The sequence below is a fragment of the Chironomus tepperi genome, unplaced genomic scaffold, assembly GCF_022539635.2.
Source record: "Chironomus tepperi strain 1889 unplaced genomic scaffold, CSIRO-AGI_Ctep_v1 contig_68, whole genome shotgun sequence".
NCBI lineage: Eukaryota > Metazoa > Arthropoda > Insecta > Diptera > Chironomidae > Chironomus > Chironomus tepperi.
Genome location: NW_027226190.1, coordinates 723,539 through 736,975, shown reverse-complemented (window position 1 = coordinate 736,975; position 13,437 = coordinate 723,539). Strand labels below are relative to the sequence as shown.

At 32.2% G+C, this 13,437-nt stretch overlaps 1 protein-coding gene across 2 annotated transcripts; it reads left to right on the top strand.

Annotated features, from left to right (window-relative positions):
* The first annotated feature begins 689 nt into the window (after window positions 1-689).
* Window positions 690-13,405, top strand: Lmx1a (LIM homeobox transcription factor 1 alpha). 2 transcript variants are annotated; one of them, XM_070653444.1, is made up of 5 exons: window positions 690-818; window positions 11,845-12,046; window positions 12,120-12,546; window positions 12,732-12,897; window positions 12,956-13,405. In XM_070653444.1, exons 1-5 carry the CDS (start codon window positions 788-790, stop codon window positions 13,210-13,212), a joined length of 1,083 nt encoding a protein of 360 aa, XP_070509545.1. In that variant the 5' UTR covers window positions 690-787; the 3' UTR covers window positions 13,213-13,405. The 2 variants fall into 2 exon arrangements, with proteins under 2 accessions (XP_070509545.1, XP_070509544.1); XM_070653443.1 differs by lacking the exon at window positions 690-818 and adding an exon at window positions 9,283-9,632.
* Window positions 13,406-13,437: the final 32 nt, after the last annotated feature.

Genomic DNA, 13,437 nt, shown 5'->3' with positions numbered 1-13,437 from the left:
ACAATAAACATCTTATTTATTAAATATGTGGCTTAAATAAGGTTATGAAACTACATACTGATGACTGAATATTGACTACAGACTGATAAATCACAATTAATATTGTCAAATTACGAGAAAATTACAAAATTTTCATAGAATTTTTGAGATTTCAAACTACTTTTTTTTATTTGATCATTCATTCATCAAATGCGCTTCCTGTTACTTTATGCTGCAATCAAACAAATCCGCCATGCCTCAGAATAATATTCTTGAAGAGGAAAAATCAAATAAAAGAAAAGAAAAATTGCAAGAACGAAATGAAATTCTTTTGAATTTCGCAAAGCGTTTCATTTTATGTTATTGTTATGATTTTCTATTACACGGGGAATTTCTACTTCCTCTTTTATGTATGCTTAATGCTTTAAAAAAAATTATTATCTATTGTATATGATGGCAAATAGCATCAAGATGGTACTTTAGGAATATTGAATAAAAATGTATCCATTTCTGTCATTTTTAAGGATGTTTATAGTTTCAATTGGATTTCTGTCATTGGTGATGGTTTGGAATCATTTAAATAAAGCTCAATAATTCGAGGAATCTTCTAAGAGATTTATGAGAAATTAACGTATTTATTATATTTGAAATCTCTTGAAGTTCAAAATTTGAGATGAAGTTCAAAATCCTAATGTAAACAAAGTGGTGGACAGTGAGTGAATATGAAAAAAAGAAATAAATTAATTAAACTGATCCTGAAGACAATTAAGTAGCAGAATATAAAAAGTCAAGTTTTAAACATCTTCAAATGCCGATCAAACTTCATTTTGAGTTCTTTGGTGAGTAGATTTTCATAAAATATGTATATCACTGGATGTTTCAATGATTCGCGTAATGTTTGCAATAGTGACTTAGACCTAAAACTTGAATAGCCACTACAATAACTGAGTAATCATTCCTTAATATCCAGAACGAACCATCAACCTAGTTCCTTAATAATTCAGAAAATATCACGAAAATTGTTCATTTACTCACCAAATTTACTAAATTAAATCCAATCATCCATGCAGTTTACACTTCTACCTTTATAGACACTAAGAGCAGGAAGAAATAAATTTTTATATCAAAATTATGTTAATAAGTGGGCGGATAAAAACTGTAAATTGACTTTTTAAAAAAATATCAGTGCCTATTTCAGCTGCTCTATCACACGTCAATAGCTTCATAATTTATTCATTTGACTCTTAGCAAGCTAGCACGGTATTATCCTGGGAAAATGACTAACCGCAGAGGAGAGAAAAAAATGGATCAACCCAGCATTCTTCCTGAGATTATGTCGCGTGTTTTAAAAAGAATTTTTCAGTTCATCCCACATGAAGCCATTAAGCGGATGGATAATGAGATGTAGAGAGTATGGGAAAAACATTAAATAATTTATGATGATGAAAGCTGTGGGATATTTATAATAGTGATGAACTTATCTCGAAGATTATAAAATGCAATTAAGAATTTTCATTAAAAAAAATCCTTCGAGTTAAATAGTTTATGGATATAAGCAGCACAAGACAATAAAGAATATTTCATGTTTGTCAACAAATTCTAACCACGTGCACACAAAAATTGTTGGCAATTTGTGCCAAAATTTATCGCCACATTAATGCATGAAAACCAATTCGATTTTCACAATTTTCTACCCTGAAAAAATGTTCCACAAAAAAAAAATTATTTTTTGTGTTTCTATGTCGAAAACCAAAGAGAAATCAATCGTTTAGGAATAAAAATCAATTCATGACAAATTTTTATATGTTAAGTTGCATAACAAATCGTCCAATACATCTGAACGCAAAAAGGCAGCAACCCCAAAGGAAATATGAAAGTAGAAAATTGGCTTCTGATGTAACTGGCGGAAGCGCATTTTTTAAATTGACAATTTTCATGACTTATTGGTGAATAATGCACTTAGTATTGTACTTTATTGAGGAACAACCAGGGGAATACCTGATATTTATAAGACGCTTCAAAGAAGCATTAGTAAGGTTTTCTGACGGCTCTACTTCGTTGATTTCTTTAAATTTCTAAGTATCTTGCATACCACCCCATAAAGACATTAAACTGTTTATCTCATGTTAAATTAAGATTAATATAGCCAGGGCTGAAATAAGGACTCATGGCGCCCCGGGGAAGAATTTTAAAAATAGCTCCTTACCCCACATTTGTCCATCAGCAATACTCTTATTCCCCTATCGTGTAACGACATACTTCAGTAGTAAACCAGGACCAAAACCACACGTAGAATTTTCCAAACATTTTGACGGAAAACTAGAGTCCCGCGACACACAGTTTGGAAAACATTATCACATACCCTTCACAATCATCTCTATGTTCTCTCCTAATGCGTAGCGCTACGGGAAAAAATTCGCAAGGTAGCTGCACGATCATTAATTAGGCGATCGGCTTAAATTTATGACGTCAATGATGTAATAGTTGACTGAGCATCACTTTATAGTAGCCTAGAATGTCACTTAATCCACGCTTTAACGACAAGAGCTGTACATGTGAAAGACCAGACGATGCTTCAATATATAAAGTGACACTTGGTAACTTTCTGGATGGAAAGTGCTGGGAATTAGAAACTGGCAGAATATATCTAAAGACAGATCCAGCTTTCGACATATTCTAAATGCGGTAATGGGCCCCCGTGTGCCTTCACCATGGAAGAAGTAAGTATGTAGTTAAAGTCAGTTGTATGTAGTCAGTTAAAGGCATTTGGACGACAACAAAACGGCTGTTTTGGGTCCATATTAGAATGAAAAGTAAAATTCACCCCATAGTGATGTTGAGGGTTCTAACAAAAAAGTATGAACAGCAATCACTTTCAATGCCTTTTTCTCGGAAGGAAAGTCATTGTTTCAAAATCCTTTTTATGCGACTCAAAATATTGAGACTATCCTAGCATCGCATTGAAGTTTACCCATAAAAGAACATCAAACGACAAGCAAGACAAACTAAGGACTAGTCCCTACAAGAAATTGATGCTAACAAGAAATCAGATTGAATATTGCACTTGCTGCACAAAATAAAATATTTTTATGTATGTCGCAATATGTTTCGCGCAATTGAAATGATCAACTCGAGAAAATGTGTTGCACAGCTCTCAGCTTTTTAGAACAAAATAAAAACGATTAGGATGTTAGGGGATAGGGAGGCGTAAAATCAGCAGAACGAATGTTGCCTTTAGAATTTTTATGTTATATAATGTTTATTCGTCAACGTAGAGGGGTAGGAGTCATAGCAGTAGTAGGACATAAGCAACAAACTCACCCTTTTTATATCCTTACTTACAATTCATGCTACACATATTTATGCTAATCAGTGTAACAAATAATTTTCAAATTCGTGGTACAATATTGTCAACTTCCAACAAAGAAAACAGCAGCAGCAGTAGTAGTAAAAAAAGGCAATACGATGAGCTCAACAAAATAGTCTCAAAATATTGATCCTTGACCCCATATCATATTATACTTGCAGCAGGTGTCCTGAACAAATTTCAACTATCTTGCTACTTAGCAAAAAAAAATCTGATGACATCATTCGAAAAAAACAAAGTCACAAAGAGACAACACAAAAAAAGAAGCATGAAAAATTTATGAAGCTAGGAAAAAATCGAGGATGATAAATAAAAGAGTAGCAAGTGAAAAAGTCATGGTGATTGAGATTGGAAGTGATTTTTGGTGCTGTTTTACGACATTTTCTACAATTTTGTGTTGGCTATGAGTGAGTGATTGTCTGAATCTACCTTTTGGATGTTGTTTACAGTTTGCTGGATGTCAAAACAAAACAAACCGTCTTGGCCTCTCAATGAATTAAGTCTGTCTTCAGAAGAAACCATAGAAAAGTTGAAAAGGACTTGAGTTCGCTCTGGTTTGCTAAAAAACCTTAACTATTCAGAGCATTGAGATCAGAGTTGCGAAGGCCGATGTCGGCGGCCGAGAGAATCGGCCAGTCGTTCATCGTTTTTTATCGCCCGCCGTTTTTATCGCTCGCCGTTTTTGGCCGACCGATAAAATCAGGCCGTTTCGCAACTCTGATTGAGATCCAGGACTACATACTTTAGGGCGCTTCGTGGCTAATGATTGTTTAAAGAATGATTCACTCTGTCCACTCTCTAGACCACTGCACCCAGTAATACATTCAGTTTATAAAGGTGATCAGAACCTTCGACAGTGCCTTAACTACGCTATTGTCCCATTACTTTCTGTAGACTATAAAAGCCCGACTGAGAGTTGCGTTCCCATTGCATATTAATTCGAAAAGGGGCGAGTGAAAAAGTTTCCCCTGCCGAGTCTAGAACCCACAACCGCTTGCTGGTTAACACAATAATTAGGTACCGAAGTACGAAACCATTCCGCCACAGAGCCACCTCGACTCACAAAATTTAAAAACCGCTAAACAACGATTCAAAATTAAAATGGAAATTTTTCTACTACCTCTTGTGAAGTATATAATTTCAATGATTATAATCGGTTGTTAGTTACGAAAAGAGAGTTCAAGTCCGTTTCGATCTATGGGCATTTTCCCTGGTTAACAAAATTGAGTTTAATTCGGGTTGGTTTGGTAAAACCCGAAAAAAAATCTGTATGAAATGTTATACTTCACAAGTGGCAGCAGAAAAAAATCCACGAAAATTTTGAATCGGTTTCTCCCAAACTCATGTCAATTTCAACCTCTGGCATTCAGACATCTCCATTCAGATCAAATCTGACAGAATGCTGGAACTAGAACAATATCAAATAACGATAAAAATTCACAATTTTATGTCTAAACAAGAAAGGCTAGTACTGCATACATATGTAATCAAATAAATGTATTTGAAATGATTTGTTTGTGATTCTTTTTTGATGTTTGCCTTTTTATTGGAAATTGTAAACGATATCATGTTTGCTACCTACTACATACAATTTTTTAATCTCGACGAAAATTCGCTTTTACAATCTTCTATGGCTAATAAATTCAAATTAATGTTCAAATGATAATGAAAATTTATTGGATCTCAATCTGTATTTTTTTATCATGATTTATTGCATGCTATGATTATTATGTATTGTCTAGAGCAACAAAAATTGATGCCTGGATTTTTTTTTTTTGTTTTTCGCTACCCATAACTCATCATCAAAAATTGTGCGTGATGTTGGAAAATGTATGATTAGAATTGTATTTTATACTCAGCTTGACAGCAAATGTGGATTTTGGGCATTATGGAAGCTTGTTTTATTAGAATTGAATTGTTATGTTGAAGATCCAGTAGATCCAGTGAAGAAAAACATTAAAATTGAAAGATCCAGTGTGAAATTGAAATAATCTTCAAAGATCTAGCAATAAGGAAGCTTGTTTTAGTAGAATTAAACTATTTTATGTAAGATCCAGTAGATCCAGTTTAAAAAAATATAGATCCAGTTATTAAAATTTAAAGATCCAGTGAGAAATTGAAATTATTTCAAAGATCCAATTAAAAACTTAACTGGATCTTCAAAAAATCATAGAAATCATTGGAATTGAATTATTTTGTCAAAGATCCAGTAGATCCAGTGAAGAAAAACATTGAAATTAAAAGACCCAGAAGATCCAGTGAGAGGTTAAAATAATCTTCAAAGATCCAGAAGATCCAGTTGAAAACTTAACTGGCTCTTCAAAAATCATCAGAACTGCGCCTGTTTACGCATCACAACGTCCAAAACCTTTACAACTCACTTTGTTATCTCTTTATTACAGGTAAAAAAATCCTCGTCATTCATTTATATTTTTCTATTCTTTCATCTCAACACAGCAGCAGCATCGCTTCTCTTTCTCATTTTACAATTTTAATAAAAATCAAATTAATTTCGCTCAATTTAATATCATGCTACACAAGAAAGCAAAAAAAAAAATCACTTCATTCGGTTCCGTTTCAATGCGAAATTGAATTTTTTTTTTATCCGCTTCACGTTGTTGCTTTAAAAAAAAAATTTCACTCAAGTGCCTTGAAATTGTTCCTTGAGAAAAGTCTTTAATAAAATCTCACGTGTCTTGTTTCCGTTGACTTGTTCCTACACAAGATGTACTTCGTCAAAACATTATATCAGCTCGTGTAGTCAATTTTTATGAAGAATATAAACAGAATATGCTTAAAGTGGTAAAAGAGAAATCCTCAAAAAAAAGGAAGGCACTTGAAATACTCACGAATCTGTTTTTATTTGAATTTATTGAATTTACAATGGAATCAAGGATCTCCTTAAAAATGAAAAAAAGACATGCTGACATATGAGAATAGCGCTAAAAATTAGCCATATTGACGCTGCAGTTGGTATTTCAGTTCCTATTCTTTTCATGCAGTTTGCTATTAAAAAAGGATTAAGATGATAACTCTTGTTGCATCAAGTGAGGTAATTTTTGTGTTTGTGGATATATATTTTAAAGAAATATTTGCACATCCTTTTATCTTCTTATTGAATAGAGTAGAGTAGATGGAATTGTGGATTTTAAAAAATGACAGATGGGTTCTTTTTAAAATTAGTTCTGACTGAAGGGATTTTAAATTTGATTTTTAACAAAGTAAGCTGATGTTTATTTAAAATAATAGGAAGTCTATCTTTATTTGATATTTGATTCTATTGGATGTTCACCAGAATCTCTACATAAGACACGACACAAGTCAGTCAAAATATTACAGGCAATGCCTAGACAAAGTCAAAAGCTACCATGATACAGCTAGACACCTACCCACAGGTACCTATCTGACAACTCTGCTTGGACGTCACTTGAATCCAAATGGATCTTTCAAATTTCGTTGAGCAGGAAATATTTTTATGGAGACCTGATTGATGGGATAAAACACGATGAAGGCCCGAAAATTCATGGAGAGAAACTGTCCATAGAAATATCATTGATATCAGTAACTTGCAGACGGAAAGCAGCGAAAAGAAACGTCTAGAAAGGTTATGGATCCCAATTGATTAGTACGACCAATGAATTAAGTAAAACTGTATGGACCTTCGTGAAACTGTTAGTGATCTAATATCCAATTCCCATCCTTTTATTGGCTACCTACGCTGGTCTAGACATCAACCTTATAGTACTCATAGTACAATTTTGACACAGTATGTAGCTGAAAATACTCACAGAGAGGAACCCCGCATTTGTATGTCTAGTTTAAAATATCAACATCCTATTGTGCATTCTGTTAATAATTGTGGTGTCTTAGCAGAGTGGAAACTTGGGTAGCGAGTCATATATAAGCGAATCTGCCAGTGCGAGGAGAAGTCTACTGTGATCGAGTGGTTAGGCATGACCAGACATTTTTCACTCTGTTGATTACGTGGGTTCGATTCCCACTAGAGTCCCGGTCTCTCAATCAACATAAAGAGCACTATCGATATGACAACGATTCTGACAATGCTCACGACATTACAATAATCATAAAGCATCATGAACTTTTACCATAAAAAAACTTTTCAAAAAGTACCAATATACTATTTCCAAACAAAATTTTTGAGTACTTATTACATATTTGCTGTTCATGTTCAATCCTACAAATTCAGATCTTTAGAGTATTATGGAGTAAATACTATATTTTCTAAAAATTGCATATACTCTATTGACTCTAAAGGAAAATTTCAATATATTCGGACATTGAAGTTCACGTGCTTAAAAAATAAAATGAGAGCAAAAAATTCAATCAAGCTTGTCCTTAATACAGAAGGAGATTCTCATATTCTAATGATGAATGGTAACATCATTTTTCTATATAATTCCGGAAATAGTTTCATTTTTATGGTAGGAAAAGGGTTCTTTGTGGTTTTTTTTTGTTCCTCATTCCATTCTTGACTCCTCTTAACGATTATCAACCCAGGTACAAAAATTCCATAGACTATCCAAAGACATTTGCAAACGCATATTTAGTCGACTATTTCATAGCTACACAGAGAAAAAGGAAAAGGAATGGGGTAGGAATAATGGAATGGGTTGCATGCTCAACTCATAATTGGTACATGTTTTTTGCGGCTTTCTTGCCACACAGAAAAAGGGCTCCATCGGTAGACATTTTTCACATTTTCCAACTTTTAGTGCTCATGAAAGTGTCGTTTTATGGGTTGGATTTTAATTTCGTTTTAATTGAGTCGTTTTATAGAGTTCCACTTCTTTTTTTTATCCGTATGATGATGAAACATATGGTGTTGAACATGAGTAATTAGGATGTAAAAATAGAACGTTCTATATAGCAGGTGAAGTGATTATACATTCATTTTATTCTGTCATGACATATATCACTCGTGGTTCCATTCCTGTTCATATGAAGTTGATTTGTACTTGATTTGGCTTTTGTGAGTTTTTAACGGAAAAATTAATTTTGAATTATCCTGAAATTTACCAAATTTTAAATAGTTTCTCACCCTTTTTGTTATTGTTATGATTTTTAGTAATTTCTCAAACTTTCAGCATTAAGCATCAATAATCTACCTTAATTTAATTATTAGACATCAAGCACACTTAGTTCTACTAAAGTAAATCCAACATTCTCAAGCATAACATTCAGATTTGAATGAAAATTCCTCGTATAAAATACTTTAAAGCTCTTTCCATCACGTGTCATTTAAAGTCACACAAAAAAGAAAGAAAAAATCCATTCTTTCCATAATGTTAAGCTATTCATAAAAAAAAATTTGCGAATATTTTCATGTTAAATGTCGACATAAGGATGATACTGCCATAAATATCTTCTGATTATTGCATTGTTTCATCTGAGCTAAGCTTTATGATGCCAAATCCATCGTCAAATCCATAAAGTTTCATGGCTAAATATTTTTATGGCGAACCCGTCTCCATTCCTCGCGCGCTCGTTGAGAACAATGAGAATCATAAAAGTCATGCAATAAAAGTACGAGAAAGCGTAAGAAAATCCATAATCGGGTTCATAAAAAATTTTCATGCATTTTGTGACACAATAAGCGACATCTGGTAGTGTCAAAAGGAAGTGACATAAAGAGGAGAAAAGAAAATTTTTTGGTGGGCGTGTCCAAATGCATTAAGAAACATTTTTCACATAATGTACGATATTTGTCTCACATGAATGAATATCAGCGCATGTACATTGAGCATATGAAATAGAACTACATCTCACAACCCCTCATGAATGCATGAAACAAGTATAGAGAGTAGAGGGGATGACTAAAATGTCATTTTCATTTTCAATGTAATGAGAGCTGAAACCCTCTTTGTATCTTTACTTCTATTTTCATTCAATTACCAAAACTTGTCGTGAAACGACGCGATTCTTATATCGTACGGTCACATCCATAAAGCGTGTTTTAAAGTATTTTTAACGTAAAAAAGTTTCTCATGTTGAAGTTTAGTGATCGATAGATTGAGAAAGAAAAGAAGAATAAAAAAAGTTTGTGTGCTTTTGGATATACAATGAAAATAAATAGTAAATAACTTTAAGATACCTCATCCATTGCCAAAAGTAAAGGAAATAAGACACAAAAAAAGTTAATTTTTAAGAATCAATTCCAAAAATAAACAAAATTTAATTATGCTGGATTTCTATCAAAATTTAAATATCCATTCCGGAATGATAAGTGACATAGAATCGGATAAAACCTTAACATGTGGTTCCTCAGGTATGTGTGATAACTGAAGCTGATAATTCATTATGAAATATTTTGTGACATAGTTTTACAATGTACTACATAGTAGCAATGATGATTCCTTTTTGTGTGATGCTGCATGCCTGCATTCTTCTCATATGTTTATTGCAATTTTTTAATAAACTACAAAACTTTTTTGCATAAACAATCAATTAGTTTGGGAAAATATTTACATTTAGTACAGACTGAAAGTATGTTGGTAATTACAAATACTTTGTGTCATTATTTTTTGGTGCTTTAAATTTTTTCTGAGATTTTTTGTTTAATTGTTTAATGGGAATTAAAATTTTTGTGGTTTGCGGAATATCAAAGTTAGATAGTTTAGTTCAATTTTGTACAATTTAAAATTGAATAGTTATTAAGTGATAGTGACTTAGCATTGAGCCATTACTCATAACGTAATAATATAGATCGTATTCAACTAGACTAGAGTTAAACCAAGGTTCAGCCACAGATATGAAAATTAGAAAAATATCAAAAAAGAAATCACTTTAGAATTTATGAAAATTGTATGATTCTTAAACTTGTTTGATGAATGGCAAGCCCTAACTCGATTGTCAAATTTAGTTGTCTTGGTGCTAATTTTGTATAAATAATTCGAAGTGGTTAAAAATACCTTACAACTAGACATCAACTTGGCAATAAGCCACTCGAGTACGAATTGATTATTATTATTATTGTTATTATTGTCTTTTATTCATTTCTGAATTGAAGGAAAGGAAAAGCCGCCTGAATAGTATCAAAACTAATTCAAACTGCATAAAAACCTTCCTTATCATTTCCTGGTATACGTTTACAAATACATTATGTTCAGAGATACATTTGTATCAATCATTAATAATTATTTTATAATTTAACGGTTAAATAAGATTTAAAAATGATTTGACTAAAAAACATGAAATATTGAGTAAAATCCAAATTGATATTATAGAGTTCGAGCTCTGAGTTCTTTTTAAATTGATTACCTATATAACAACAGTTTTATTTACCTAAATTAAATGAGTCTTTGCAAAATTTAATGGAGCTGGATAGAAAACTCCATTCAGATATGCTCATAATATGCAATACGAAAATCAAAGTATAACCTAATTCAACATTGTGGTTTGCTTATTAATCATGACTATTAATTAAATAATCATGACCTAATGGCGGGCCCAAGACAGGCCTAGAATGGTTAAACAATTTTAAGAACAAGGAATTGTTTTTGGGATCAAAACTTAAAATCGACTAAAAAAGATTCTTCAATTTTCTAAAAACTATCAAAAATTTTGCAAAGAATTGGAAAATCTCTACCTTGAATTTTTGACAACTCTCTTGCTTAAAAGATAATTTTAATGCGATTTATATACAGAAATAGTCGAAATGAATAGGAGGTTAAATGGCTTAATAATTCTATACTTTATTGTTTTAACTATTCGACAATGGGTTCAAAACCAAACAGGATAAATTTTTTACATGCCCTTTTTCAAAACACATGCGCTGAAAATGCGGCTCACAAACTTCTTTTAAAAGCTACAGGCAGTAATGTCATCAAAAAAGTAGTTCTGCTACATTTAAAAACTGTAGGTCAATTATCTATTAACGTCATTAACTTGGGATCCTCTTTAATTCTCATTACCAAAAATCCACTGAAACTCAAACTACAATTGATATTTAAAGAGAAATAAAATCACGTGCTAAACAAAACAACAAGAGTATCAGCTTGTGCTGCAACATCTTAAAAAGAATATAAAGTCATTAAACTTTCAAGTTTTTCTATTCCTCAAGCATAATCAATTGATTTTTGGTTACTTGAAAAGTTTGTTGAAACAATTTGTATGTGGAATACTGTAAATTCAATTTAAAAGCTTTAAGGCATTACCATAAATGACACAAAACACGAGTTCATGTTGCATACCTGTTTGTATAGCCCATAAACAAATTTTCCTGAATATAAATATTGACAATATGATAAGAGATCAATATCATTTGTTGATAAAAAAGTATAGGTATATGGATGTAGGTTGGTGTATGAAAATTGAAACATATGTGGAATGAGAAAGCAATCATAAATCAATCAACAAGTAACACCAATTTGTTTACTGTGTGCATTGTGAAAAATTAATTTGTATGAGTGGGGCGTGCTGACTGGATCGATATATATCCAAAAATAATCAATTATCAATTTTTTCTTCCCCTTTTGCAGAACTAACAGCCACAATAAAATGCGAGAAAGTTTATGAAATATGCGAAGGATGTTCACAGAAAATTTACGATCGTTACTATCTAAATGTGGCGGATAAGAGCTGGCATGAGTCATGTTTAACATGCAATATCTGCAACTTGCTCTTAAATTACAAATGCTATGTGAGAAATTCAAAGCTTTATTGTAAGGATGACTATTATAGGTAGGTTTTAGAATCATGCATCCAACATATTCAGGCAATACATCAATCTGTTCTATTTCCTTTACATATATAGAATCTATGGTACAAAATGTGTTCGATGTTGCGAGAAAATAACTCCCGATGAAATGGTGATGAAAATACAAAATTCCTACATCTATCATGTCAATTGCTTTACATGCTGTAGCTGTAATCAGCCATTACAAAAAGGCGAACAATTTGCATTTCGTGGCGGTCAATTGCTGTGTCGAGCTGATTTCGAAAAAGAATCATTTTTACCGCAACCTTATGATGACGATTATGTGATTGAGGAACATCATGTAAGATCACGTGATGGACGTAGAGGACCTAAACGACCACGAACAATTTTAACTTCTTCACAACGAAGGCAATTTAAGGCGTCATTTGATGTCTCGCCGAAGCCATGTAGAAAAGTCAGGGAAGCATTAGCCAAAGATACGGGACTAAGTGTTCGAGTTGTACAAGTCTGGTTCCAAAATCAGGTAATTTAACGTTTTTAATTGTCTTAAAAATAACGAATTTGATCCGGTTCAAAAAATTTGAATTTTTATCTGAAATTTTTGAATATTTTTTGTCCGTTAAATTTCAATCGGGAATTTTTCGGTTTAAATTATTTTAAGTCGTTAATTCTGACCGCAATCAACTAACTAACGTCTTTCCTTCACAGCGTGCAAAATGCAAGAAAATACAACGAAAATCAAAAAGCGGTGATGATAAAGGAAGTGATAAGGAAAAGGATGATAAAATTAAACAAGAATCACCCGACAGTGATTATATTCTCGATAATTCATATGGACAACCTCTTAATCCCAATTTACCGTTTTCACCAGATGGTAAGCTCATTTAACTACTCAATTAAATCCAAGTGTCATTAATAAATTCCATTTATAGATTATCCAGCACATTCTAATGACAGCATCTGTAGTTCAGACATTTCACTTGACGGAAGTAATTTTGATCATTTAGACGATGCATCAGACACAGTATCACTACATAATCTTAATCTTAGCTCACACCACTTACAAATAGACCAACTTAACATCAATAATAATAATAATCTTAGTACCACAGCAAATCTCATGACACATATAGACAAATTATATCAAATGCAAAGTAGTTACTTTATTGGAGCCAGCATTGAGCAATAGAATTTAGCCGTACAATCCTTCAACGTTTTAGGAGTAGGATTAACACCGAACACGAATCATTAACAAGAAATTTAGTGCCATGCAATTATTAAATAAAGAAAATACCAAAAAAATCACTTTTTTTTATATATATGTAGTTTTATGAAATGTTTAATTATTGCCGACTATGAATAATGTGATTATTTGTGTTGTAAAGTCAGTAATCGAAAAAAATGTAAATGAATT

Excerpts from the sequence above, each read along its gene's own strand:
- Lmx1a (XM_070653443.1), top strand. The coding sequence starts at position 9,545 with ATGCTGGATTTCTATCAAAATTTAAATATCCATTCCGGAATGATAAGT. Across the intron at positions 12,547-12,731 it reads AAGTCTGGTTCCAAAATCAG|CGTGCAAAATGCAAGAAAAT; the intron begins GTAATTTAACGT and ends TTTCCTTCACAG. Across the intron at positions 12,898-12,955 it reads TTTACCGTTTTCACCAGATG|ATTATCCAGCACATTCTAAT; the intron begins GTAAGCTCATTT and ends TTCCATTTATAG.